The 13,365-nt window shown below is 38.7% G+C and overlaps 1 protein-coding gene across 1 annotated transcript in view; it reads left to right on the top strand.

Annotated features, from left to right (window-relative positions):
* The window catches only part of SMC6 (structural maintenance of chromosomes 6), a 73,614-nt gene that overhangs the window by 11,406 nt on the left and 48,843 nt on the right, over positions 1 to 13,365 (top strand). Inside the window, exons 3-8 of the mRNA XM_003125342.4 lie at positions 255 to 372; positions 2,378 to 2,483; positions 7,136 to 7,272; positions 8,128 to 8,189; positions 12,169 to 12,249; positions 12,924 to 13,025. Coding sequence (XP_003125390.1) covers positions 255 to 372; positions 2,378 to 2,483; positions 7,136 to 7,272; positions 8,128 to 8,189; positions 12,169 to 12,249; positions 12,924 to 13,025 — 606 coding nt within the window. The remainder of the gene's footprint in view (positions 1 to 254; positions 373 to 2,377; positions 2,484 to 7,135; positions 7,273 to 8,127; positions 8,190 to 12,168; positions 12,250 to 12,923; positions 13,026 to 13,365) is intronic.

Raw genomic sequence — 13,365 nt, forward strand, 5'->3', positions numbered from 1 at the left:
TGTGAGTGTTGTCATCCTAAGAAACCTTGTGATACAGATATTAGATCCTTTAAGGACTTGAGAATGAGTAGTTACTCATGTAAGTTCTCCATTTAATTTCATTTACTCATCGTTGAAATTAACATTTGAAGTTAAACTTTTTATAACTTTTTTTGTTGGTAGCACTGCTGAGCTTTTTCCTGCCAGCAGATGATTGGATGATTGTAGTGAGTGAATTAGACTGATTGTTTTCTCTCATTGTTTTTTATTAATAGACTGCAGCAGAAGTTGGAATAATTGAGAGTATTCAGCTGAAAAACTTCATGTGTCATTCAATGCTTGGACCCTTTAAATTTGGTTCTAATGTCAACTTTGTTGTTGGCAATAATGGAAGTAAGTGCTTTTGCTCCTCCTCCTTGTTTGAATTTGAACAGTACATTGAGATAGAATGCATTAACTTTTAAAAAACAGGTGTCTATTAGTGCTAATAAATCTAAGTTTTAGGCCTCTTGTGTGGTCATGAATTTTTTTCAGTATTTGCCGCCAGTCTGCACCTTAAACAATTAATGAGCTTTAGTTCTAGGTTCATTATACAGTAGGGATAAACATTTCCTGCTTATTCTTTTGAATCTGTGTACTTGGAATTCTTATCATAGAAGTGTGGACAAACTGTCCTCATTGCAATTGAAGCAGCCCTATGTCTTATTTCTATTAAGCATTGTAATAGAACAAGAATAAAGAGCCATGGGGATCCAGACATGAAATAAATTAATTTTCACTGTGTGGCCAATAAAAGCTTTATGAGAAGGTGGTATTGGTGGTGGTACTTGAATGAAAACTTAGATCTTATTGGGGAGGAGAAAGCTGAGATGTTCCTGGCAAATAGTGTGCACCACCAATGGTCGGGGGGGTGGAAGCAGATGTGTGTGGAGAGAGGAGAACAGCCTCATATGGTTTTAACACAGCTTACACGGTAGGGAGGGGCAGGAGCTGACATTGGAAAGTCATGTTGTAGGTGATGTTGTTGAAGATCTTGAATGTCATGACAAATATTTTGGGATTTCATTCAGAAATCAGTGGGGGAACCAGTGAGAGTTTGAGAGTATAAAGATGACATAGTGACGATCTGTGGGACAAACTGGCCCCGTGGCAGAGGATGGACTAGAAGAAGGAAGACTTAGGAGTTAGACCAGTTGGGCAACTTTGGTGGGAGACCAGCTAGGTGTGAGGTGTACAGAGGGAGAGGAGGCTTCACTGAGCCAGTGCCGAGGGACAGGAGGCTTGCCAGCATCCAAGCTGGAGGCAGTGCTAGAACATGAAGCTAGTACATGTAGCTCCAGAGTCTGCCAAGTCGTTGTTCTTTGTTTTTCCTACTCTATGTGGTCAAGAGGAAAGTGTTTTCAGGAGAAAATGGGCAAAAGGACCAGTGCTGCAGGGAGATCAGAAGGGACAAGAAGTAAAGACAGATTGGTGGGTTCTGCAGTTAGGTCTTAACTTTTAAAACAGTAGTTTTATTAATATAATGCAAGTTGTGGAGGCGGTAAATTGGAAATGAAGGGAAAGGAGAGAATTAGGATAGGGACTTGGACGACATTCCAGAAACTAAATTGGGTTAACCGTTCTGTACTTCGGTTAATTTGTAGTATGTTATGGAAGATGATGGGCTGATAAGAGTTGATTAAATTCTTTGATGGTGGAGATGAGAAAATGATTACCATATTCTGGGTAATTGTTACAGATTTCAGAATTTTAGTTTGTGATATTTTATGTCTGTTACGGTAAAAAAGTATTCAAAGAGCTAACTAATAATATTCCAATTAGGAATGATAATTGTCAAAATATGACATGAAAACACTGGGTATATGACTGATAGTTTTTCATGTTTAAGCTCATTCAGTCAGCCAGTATGTGAATGCCTGTTATGGGCTGATATCAGAGATAAAGCATTGAATAAAACGTACAACAGTCTTGTCCCAATGGAGCTTGCATTCAGTGTTAAAAATAGTTTCTGACTTCTGAGACTTTATGGAAAAAGTAGATTTTAATTAAATTAGAATGTAATAAAAATGAGTTAAATATATATGGGCAATTAGAAAGATAAGTTGTTTTAATAGGCTGATGAGGCATGATTATAGAAGGAGAGTTTGAGGGTGGAAAAGAATCAACCTTTTTTTTCTAATAGCAACAGCTAAATACTTCATGATAGATACAACTTTTTGTTTTTGTTTGCTGCTTTGGCACTGCAAGAAAATTATAATTGAAGTATAGTGCTTTATTTTAGGGTTAGACTAGTTCACATTTTCATTGAGAAATTTTTTTACATCAAGTTGTAGGAATCAGCCTTTCTTTTCTCTCTCTTCGTAATGAATGTGATTTTCTTCAACACCTGTTTCTTTAGGTGGGAAGAGTGCAGTACTGACAGCTCTCATAGTTGGTCTTGGTGGAAAAGCAATTGCTACTAATCGAGGATCTTCTTTGAAAGGTTTTGTGAAAGATGGACAGAAGTAAGTGCTTCCTTTACATGTATTTTTTAGTTCTTTCGTAAGAAGCAGCTTCTTTAGATTCCCAGTGCATGTTGACACTATAGGAAATGAATTGGCTTCCTAGAACTGAAGCAGAAGGATCATATCTTTTCATTCCTTGCTCTTGCCCAGTGTTGCCAGCCTAGCCCCCTGTTGCCTATTCATCTCTCCTGACAGAACACTTGTGTCAGTTTTTGCCATGTGCCTGTACCCACTAACTCTGTTGTTTCTATTCCCTTTCTGGAAGAATGAGCAATGATAAATCTGTGAATTTCTGTTTAAAGGAATATTTGTGAACATTGGCCTTTCCTGGCTATTGATCCAAACCCAGCTTCAGTAAGATATGATATGGACTGAAGCAGAGTTGGTGACCAGCCAAGGCGTCCCTAAATGGAATTTCTGCCTCCAGCTCTCTAAGAATTCCAAGAAAGTTTTCCATTCTCGCATTTTATGTCCTTTACTCTGCTAGTTCACCAGTAACTAAGTCCATGATTTGAGGACTACGATCACAGGTCTCCCTTGGTGAATGGTCATATGACAGCCCTCTGTGGTTTTTTTTGTTATAGCTGCCTTCACCTAACTATATATACTCATTGCCCTGTGTGTGTCATTCATTATAGACCCCTGGCCTTTTGCCCTTGAGGAGCTCTTTTCAGGCTGATCTTATTGTGTTTAATTCTGCATCAGATAACTGAAGGGATCCTTTTTTCTCCTTGCAACTAGATGTCCCAAGCTCTGCTGTTCCAGCTCCCAGAGTGAGGCCGCTTCCGCTATTCATTCCTCTCTCCCATGTCCAGTGCCCAGAACTTCTAGAACTTTGATAATTAACCATGATGTCTTTTTTTCATCTGACAGACTTTCCTTCTGCTCAGTGTTAGATCCATCTAACTCCCCCTATTTTCCATTTTCATTCTAAAAAAATAAATTGGGGACAGGGTGTAAATCAGGTTTGTGGGTTTCTTAGGTATCTCTCAGAAACTTTAGGACTCTTAATCCTAAGCAAAGGTTCCAGGTAGACTCAGGAGACAGGAGGCAAAGATACACAGAAAATGGTTTCCTGTGCTGTATGACCTTGGGAAAGAACTATTTGGTAACAATTCCCCAGCATACTTTCTGTCTCTCCTTATCTTATTTGGGGTCTCAGCCCAGCAAAGTCTTCTCTCCCACTGTCTCTAAACAAAATTATGTCGAAGTCAACAGTTAGTTATTTTAACACTTTTCAGTTAATGGTCCCTACTCCGTTTCAATTCATTATACTTACCTGTACATTCCTTACTTGCCCAATTACCTCGTCTACTTAACCAGATAACACTTTGATCTTCCAAATAGAAGCTTCAGGAAGAAATTATTTTTTTCTGTACCATTAAATGTTTTATGTTTCAAAAATTTAAAAACATTTTTTTTCCCCCATTTGGGTAGTACCTGGACCAAAGCAGAAACTTCTTTCTGAGATGTGTCCTTGGAATACCATTTAAAAAAATGAAGAAAGAAAAAGCCTAGCTTGCACAAATCGCCAACTTTGAAGGACACAGCTGCCTGTAGATAGGAACATTAAAATATTTTAAACTGAGTTAATAACCATTAAAAGCTGTAACATGAGCTCAGTCTCCTTTTTTACTGACCTTCTCTGAAAAAGTAGCTAAAACCAGCTTCCCCAAACTCGTTAACTATTCCTCGTGTCCTTCCCTTCCTCATTTAAAACTTTTGGTATCCACAGAATTTTCCTTATTTTATAGTCTCTGATTCTGTCACCACTTTTTTTTTTACAGAATCAGTTCACCGAGCTTTTTGGTTCTGTTCTGCTTCTAAAATCCACGCAGCTCTCCCATTTTTCCTGAGGAGTGTCTACCAGTCCGGCACAGATTTGAGCCAGTCCTAAGAACTCTCTCTTCCCCATCTGAAGCATTGCACTCCCCGTTTGTGGCACCTGGGCTCAGGGCTACCTGAGGGTCTCCACTGTTGAGGGTCACAACTCTTCTTAGAGATGCTTGCCTAAGACAGCTAGGAGAAGCCAGAGAGCTGTGCCTTGAGGCTCTTTCCCCAGGGCTCAGCCCTCTGATTACCCACCCAGGCTTTGTCGAGGTGCAGGCATGGTGTATCAGTTCTCCGAATGTCTCCTCCTCTCTCACTGACTAGGGTCTCCTGCTCCTAGCTGTTGAGGTTCTTCAGCAGGGTCAGGTCACTGTTGCCTCCCTCGGCCTTCCTAATCCTAGTCCTGGTGGCATTGGGATCTTTGCACCAGTCCTGTTTTTAATACCCTGGGGAGTGGGCTATGGAGAGAGGAAAACTCATCTTCCCACTCTACATTCTTGATTGAGTGAGTCATTGCAGAACTTGTTGCAGATGTGCCGGTTACCCAGAGAAGGAACACATGCATCATATTTTTCTGTGGCTTGTTCCTTGTTCCTCATGCCCACCAGTGTATGATGTTACAGGTCACCTCTGTGCAGATAGATTCTTCTGGAATTGAGAATGAACCTGCATTCTTACTATGGCACTGCTTGCTTGTGTTGTCCTTCCAAAGGAACTCTCAGTGGTAATCTCTTTTCTCACTCAAGAGTCTACCCTATTTACAGACACTGGGCTCTGTAAATTCGGCACCAGTCATTTTAGTGTGTTGAGGAGAGAGCAGTTGTCCCAGCTCAGGTTATCCCCATCTCCTTGTACAGGTTTTTTGAGCAGTTATCTTGAGGGTTTTTTTCCATGAGCCCTGATTTTATAAATAACCTGCCTTATATTTATTAAATTCATGTGATGATAGTATGCCAGTGCCTCCAAAATTCTCGCAGTATTAAAGATAGTTTTCAAAGCAGGGAGTGTCTAGGAAGGAAAATAACAGTAGATGTTTGCTAATCCAGGGAGATATCACTATTTTTAAAATGTTTTCATGAGTTACATTTACTTGATACTAGGTAATCATACTAGTTAATGAAATACAGTGTTTTTTTTGCTTCATATTGTAGGCTAGCTGCCCTTCCCAGCTCAGACTTGATTAAAGTTTCCAGCCTTGACTGTTCATTAGAGTCAACCCACAGAGCTTTGAACAGTCTCATTAATTATAACTTTTCAGGAGCATATCTGTCTTAATTAGGTATTTCTGATTAAACACACACACACACACTCACACACACCAAATCAACCAGGATAGCTTTAGAAGAGGAGATTTATCATAAAGATGCAGGCGTAAAAAGATGAATCTCGGAAGCTTCAGGGAGGAAGTATAATTGGGTCTTATCAGTGACTCAGAACCAGAAGTCTTTGGTTCCTGGGTCTTTTTGTGCACGTGTCTCTGGCTTTCTTTGTCTCTAGGCCTCTGTCTGCCTTTCCCTTCCTTTGGCACGTCTCCCTCCCGGCCTCTCTGGCTGCACTTCTGTGTTGTGCCCTCCCCTGGCTCTCCTCTGACAGGCGTGCAGTGTGTGAATGTGTTTCCTCTCATTGCCTCTGGAACATGTTGGCTCGCTGTTACTCTTGAAGTCTTCGTTACGCTGGGTCTTCATGTGCAGGCATTTATGTCTTAGTGTCTGGTCTGTGGACCTGCTGCCTGTAAAGGAAGTGCTCTTGTGTCTGAGTCACAGCCACTCCGTGATTATCTCTGTCGGTCTGTCCAGGGGGTTTCCCGGGAGCCTGTCTTTTCTACTCTGGCTTCTCTCTAGAGTCTGCAGACCTTGTACTTGCGGATCAGAAAGTCACACCCAGGTGGGGTCCTCTAGTCCCAGAGGCCTCAGAACTTTGTAGCTCCAAGGAGTTACCATCTTTCCACTTGATTTTGTCTTAGAGTTTGTTTTAAAAACTCATGATTTTACAATAATTTTAGTTTTACAAAGATAGTGTAATTTCCTTTATGCCTTTCACCCAATTTCCATTGATGTTGACCTCTTAAATAACTAAGGTACTTTTATCAAAGCTATGCAGTTAACATTGGTGCAATATTATTAACTAAACTGCAGACCGTATTTGGATTTTACCAGTTTTCTTAATTTGACTTTTTAAAAAAGAAGGGAGTCTTACTCAGTTGGCATTCACTCTTTTTTTGTTTGTTTTTGTTTTTTGCTTTGTAGGGCTGCACCTACAACATACGGAAGTTCCCAGGCTAGAGGTTTAATTGGAGCTACAGCTGCCGGCCTACAACACAGCCACAGCAACACAGGATTGTCTGCCATCTATACTGTAGTTCACAGCAACGCCAGATCCTTAAGCCACTGAGCAAGACCAGGGATTGAACCCTTACTTTTTATTCTTAAAGGCTTTTCATAAGATGTTTTATTACATGATTTAGAGTGGTCAGGCAGTATTAATAGTATAATATTATACATTGCTGAGAGGAAAATGGGTGCCTTGTATACATGATGTGAGGTAACCAAAATCGAAATGAATTTTGTGCAATGTGGTGTTTCTGCTGTGGATAGAAAAGTCAGGGTGTTTTTTAAAAAATAGTTTCTCTTATTCTCAGCTTTGTTTGTTTGACAGATATCTTTAACATTATTCCATAATAGCCTGTCAGCCACCAGTTACTGATGTAAAGTTATTACTCAGATGAATTAGCCAGATTACTTGAAGGTTTTGAAAATTATAGTAACCTAGTGTTGTAATTGCCCTGTACCTTCACGTGACTTACCTTAAGCTTCTTGATGTAGCTCGGCAGATATCTCGATAACGTTAAGGAACAGAGGGGATGACGCCTATAGAGCAAATGTGTACGGTGACTCTATAATTGTGCAACAGCACATCAGCATGGATGGGAGCCGATCTTATAAACTTCGAAGTCAAACAGGTTTGTTTCTCTTCACTTCCTTAAAGTATTAGTAAACATCCAGCTAAAAAGAGTCAAGTGATTGTGCAGGTATCATCAAAAGGACACTTCTCATCTCTTGAAACCTCTTTCTTCGAAGAGGAGTGGTTAGTTGCATGTATGTATACATACACATGCAGATATACATACATACATTACACAAGGTTGTTCTACCACAGGGCATTCTGCAGCAAAACCATGATTAGCACAATTTGGATCCTTTTGAAATCATTTTGATCTCACATACGAACCTGCAGTTTCTATCACATGCGGGAAGGAAGGTTAGCCAAAGGTGGAAAAGGACGTAAAGGAAGAGGAGGTGGGTTACTGAAACGAAGAGTTACTGAAGAGATAGACGAGAAGGGAAAGAAAATGTTTAACTATGGGAAGAGAGAAACACTGTCACTGCATCTGTGTGCTTCTTCCTCCTCTGTCCTTACGGTGTGGCTAGTATGTCACCCCAGTTCATTCAGAAGTGTGTATGTGCAAAGGTACTTTTCTTAATGACATCAGGGAAACTAGGTAATATTTACTTTTATAAATAATTGCTCATTTGGGAGTTCCCGTTGTGGCGCAGTGGAAACAAATCCAACTAGGAACCATGAGGTTGCGGGTTTGATCCCTGGCCTTGCTCAGTGGGTTAAGGATCCGGCATTGCTGTGGCTGTGGCGTAGGCCGGTGGCAACAGCTCTGATTAGACCCCTAGCCTGGGAACCTCCGTATGCTGCAGGTGTGGCCCTCAAAAGCAAAAATAATAATAATAATAATAATTGCTCATTTAAAAAATGTGCTATTGCCCTAGAGACAATCTGGTCCTTTTATGTTTCTTGTAACTAGGTGCTGTGGTTTCTACTAAGAAAGAAGAACTGATTGGAATTCTTGACCATTTTAACATACAGGTAGTTGCTAAATTTATGTTTCAGATTAATAAATACAACTGGGTTTTTTTGTGTTATTTCATTTATAGAGTAGAAAGAATTTAAATGGCCTCTTATGTGTAAATTGACCACACAAGAATATATATATAACTATTGTTAGTGAAGTTCCTTGAAACGTCCTAGTTCAAGAACCTTGCATGTGTAATAAATCCTCTTTGATTTGACAGAACAGTAAAGAATATCTGGTCTACACTAGTATGTGCTAAAGTTTATGTTAATAAAATTGATGTTATAGAGTTTTTTTGCATTCTGCTGGCCTAGTCAGAATAGCATTCCTAAACTTAGCTGCTAAATTTTTATGGAAAGGAAATTTATTCTAGAAAGATAGAGATAGCGTTTCTCTATTTATTTTGGAGTTATTCATCAAACCTATTGGAAATGAAGCTTGAGTCCATTCTGATAAGATGTCTTGACCGAGTAACTGGAAATAGAGCAGATATAGTCCTATAATATTAGCACCCAAATCATCTTTGGAGATTGTATAATCCAGACCCCTGATTTTGAAGGTGGGAAACTGGGAGCCAGCAAAGGAAATGAGCACTTACAAGTTGTCTAGCTATGGCTGCTGATGGAGCCTGCCTTGGGATACCTGTTCGTGTCCAGTGCGCTCTCCATTGTATCACCCTGCCTTATTCCTGGATTAAGAATGGCAATAGTAGTCACCAAGGAAAAAGAACCATTATGAGTCTGAGTCTCTTTCCTAGTTTAGTTTAGAACAAGTTGTCCAGAAAAACTATTCTGTGATGGTAGAAATATTCTGTAATATGATGTCCGATGGGGTGGCCACTAGTCATATATAGCTCTTGAGCATCTAAAATGTGTCACTGAGAAATCATATGTTTTTTTTTTTTTTTTTCTTTTTGCCATTTCTAGGGCCGCTCCCTCAGCATATGGAGGTTCCCAGGCTAGGGGTTGAATTGGAGCTGTAGCTGCTGGCCTACACCAGAGCCACAGCAATGCGGCATCCAAGCCGCGTCTGCAACCTACACCACAGGTCACGGGAATGCCGGATCCTTACCTGACTGAGCAAGGCCAGGGATCGAACCCGCAACCTCATCGTTCCTAGTCGGATTCGTTAACCACTGAGCCATGACAGGAACTCTGAGAAGTGATATGTTGTATTGTATTTTACTTAATGTTAAAGTCTGAAATACTGTATGTAGCTAGTAGCTTGCATATTGGCCAACACAGGTTTAAAAAAATAATAGTAAAATCTGGAGAAAAGCAGATACAGCAAAGAAATTTGAGATTGGAATGCAAGGCAATTTGCTAATCAAAATCAGGAAAACCAAAAGTTAGAGTTTGTGGAATCATAGGTGTTGGGAGAATCAATCTCAAAGGGCATCCGGCGTAGTTATCACACGTTATCTGTACTCTTTGTGGACTCTCCGCCAGGCTGCCTTCAGTGGGTACTTGAAGTAGGTACTGATTCAAGTTAGTACCCACTGACTTGTTGGAAGTACCCACTGAAGGCAGGTACTAACCTTCAGTGGGTACGTGATCTCAGCCTGAGGCTTCTCCTTCCTTCTCTAGACAGCTGTATTGTTAGAAAGTTTTTATTAAGAGGAAAAGTTGAATAAAGCCTGTTTCTCCAAGCTCCCCCTTCCTTGGGGAGTGTAAAACATGTTTATTTTCTCTTGAGATATTTGAAGATTTTTATGATAACTCCTCATCTTGTATGATTCAGTTACCTAACGGTTCAAAGTCGTTGATCAAAGTACGAAAGGTCTAGAGCTACAGTTACACGTACAGTAACTGTTACCCACATGTGAATGGATATTGAGCTCTCAGAATGTGGGTAATCCAAATGGAGATGCGCTGTAGTGTGAAATACACACTGGGATTTGAAGACATAATGCACAGGAGTAACGCGATTTTTATATCGATTACAAATGTTAAAATGATAATATTTTAGATGTGTTAGGTTAAAAATATATTATTAACCTTATTAATTTACCTGTGTCTGGTTTTTTTGTTTGTTTTTTCTTTTTTTTTTCTTTTTTTTTTTTTTTTTTGCCTTTTTAGGGCCACACCTGCACCATATGGAAATTCCCAGGTAGGGTCAAATTGGAGCTGCAGCCACTGGTCCCTGCCACAGCCACAGCAACATAAGATCCAAGCAGTGTCTACAACCTACACCACAGCTCACGGCAACACCAGATCCTTAACCTACTGAGTGAGGCCAGGAATCGAACCTGCTTTCCTCATGGATACAGCATGAGGTAGATGGGACTGCTGAGCCATAAAGGGAATTCCTGTGTCTGTGTTTTTAATGTAGCTACTAGAAAAGTTAGTTATGTGTGTGATTTGCATTATATTTCCGTTGGATAGTCCTGGTCTATAGTAACCAGGAGGAAGGAATGTTTAATGTGTTTAAGTAAATGATTTTATTTGTACCCCTTGCCTCTCCTTACCCTTTCTCTGAGGTTTACCTGGTTTTGCTTGCCTTTTGCTTGCTCCAGGTAAAGCTGCCAGGTTTTTAAGTAATCTCTAGTGTAGGAACTAGGAACCCCATTTCAGAGGATGTAGGAAAAAGAAAATGAATTTTGATGAAGCTGTTAATCTGGAGATAAAATGGCTGTCATTAAAGTTAGAGCTTTAGGTCTTACTTCTAAGAAGACAGTTGGCTGTGTGGAGTTAAGATACAACGCAGGCCTTGTAAACAACATGTGGCAGTCAGAGTCTGGTCTACCTATGTAATGCAAATGTGGTATGTACAGATTTCTTTATAACTACATAAATGTTTTTATTATCTTAGAAGAGAAGACCCAAAATCTAACCATGGGTATGGGAAACAAAATACAGTCTGCATTTTACACATGTTGAAATGAAAGAGTTAAACATTTTTTTCCACTTAAACTGGTCCCACATATTCTATACCTTACAAACAGGTTTATTTTTTAACACATAAATTCAAATTACTTTGTTACTAACACCAAAGATATACAGGAGAAATGACCTTGAGTCTCTTTGAAACAAGTTGGATTAAAAAAAGTTTTTCAACTGTAATTTGAATTCTGACCATACTGTTATTTTAATTGTACTTTAATTTGTTAGCCAAAGGTAGCGTAATTCAGGCAATGACTTATTTAAAATGACTCCTTCTCCAAAAAATGGAAATGACTCCAGTATTTCATTTACCTTATCCTCACGGAGAAATAACAGGAAATAGGAAATCTGAAGAATTGCTGTATGAAGAATAAACAGTACTTGTCATTATAGTTCTGATTACAAAGAACTAAGTTGGACTTTTTGTATTTTGTTGGAGGAAGTAACTGCCTTGCCTGAGGCTGCATAGGAGGTTGAGACAGAGCCCAAATAAGAACCCAAGTCAGCTGGCTCTCATGCTAGAGCTTTTCCAACTCTGGTCTGATGGTTAACCAGGAACATTGGGGGGATGTTCTATAAAACAGATGAAAGGGGGAGCTCCCATTGTGGCTCGGTGGTAACAGACCCAACTAGTATCCATGAGGATTTGGGTTCAATCCCTGCCTCCGCTTAGTGGGTTAAGGATCAAGTGTTGCCATGAGCTGTGGTGTAGGTTGCAGACGCGGCTCGGATCTGGTGTTGCTGTGGCTGTGGTGTAGGTTGGCAGCTACAGCTTCAGTTCGACCTCCATATGCCTCAGGTGCTGCCCTTTAAAAAAAAAAAAATAAAATAAAGGAAATAGGAAAACTTTCTAATAAAAACACTTCTATAGAGAGTTCTTGTGCTTGTGCCCATAGTATTTATTTTAGCATCATGAAATTTTGAAATATTTTCTCTGCATTAAAAATTTTTAAGATTTTTCTCTTTGTATATTTATTCTAATACTTTGGCTAGTACTTAGCCTTCCTGATGGCACCATAGAATACTTGTGATGTATATTTCAGTTGATTTCTCTTTAAGGCATATTTTAAAATGAAATATTTAAAGATAATCTTTTGTTTGTTTGTTTCAGGTAGATAATCCGGTTTCTGTTTTAACACAAGAGATGAGCAAACAGTTCTTACAGTCTAAAAATGAGGGAGACAAATACAAAGTAAGAAGCACCAAAGTAAACATGAACCTAAAAAAGGAATACATTTTTAGATTAAGTGTATATACCAAATACTGCTTTTGGTCATGTAATAAATATTTAGTATTTTTTCATAAGCCACTATTTAAAGTAATATTGTAGGGACTAATTTAGGAAATTGTTAAGTGAGATGGAAGTATAATTTTCTTGGTAAATCTTTGCTTTTACTTTTTGGATTTTAATTCTAAAAGAGAATGAATTATTCTAAAATTAATCTTTAGGGAAATACAAGAGAATGAAACTTTTGAATGGGTTTTGATATTTCCGTTGCTAAAAATATATGATGCATAAAGATTAGGGATATGAATGTTTTCTCTGTTTTCATATTTGCTTAAAGAATGGAAGAACAGTGAAAGTAAGCTTCCGCTGTGGTATTACCATCACACCAAATGTGTTTTCTTTCATGGGGTTTTAAGAACTTTTGCAAATGAATATGTATATATAAATATAGCAGGTTAAGAACATTTTGGGTTTGAAATAAGACACGTTCTTTTGTGTTTATGTCCACTTGCTAAAAGTATGTTTTTAATGTCTTTATACATAAAAGGTCTAAAAGTTTTTAGAGACCAAATTCTTCTTTTTTTGATAGTCCTGTGGAAGTTTACAGACTCCTAATGGTGTTTTTCTTGTTGTTATAGTTTTTCATGAAAGCAACCCAACTTGAACAAATGAAAGAAGATTATTCATATATTATGGAAACAAAAGAGAGAACAAAGGAGCAGATAAATCAAGGAGAAGAGGTTTGTAGCCATTATTTTTTGAGATGAGTCAATTTCTTAGAGTGCTTATCAGGTAAATGGTATTGTAAAATTATATACCAATATTTCTATGTAACTATGAAAAATGAGTAACATTTTATAGCACTCTGGGAACTGTGGTTTACACATTCAGGGTATTTATTAGCCTTTACTTTTTTGTTTTATAATAAGTTGTCCACATCTTACTTCCTCTATTAGACTATAAACTAGAAGACAGGGCAGTACTTACTTATTCCTTGCAGTATGACTGATTGATTCCACAATACGGTGTCACTGATCGCCACTGGGAAATAGTTTAAAAACTATTGTATTTTCTTTTGAT

This window comes from Sus scrofa, chromosome 3 (assembly GCF_000003025.6).
Source record: "Sus scrofa isolate TJ Tabasco breed Duroc chromosome 3, Sscrofa11.1, whole genome shotgun sequence".
Lineage (NCBI taxonomy): Eukaryota > Metazoa > Chordata > Mammalia > Artiodactyla > Suidae > Sus > Sus scrofa.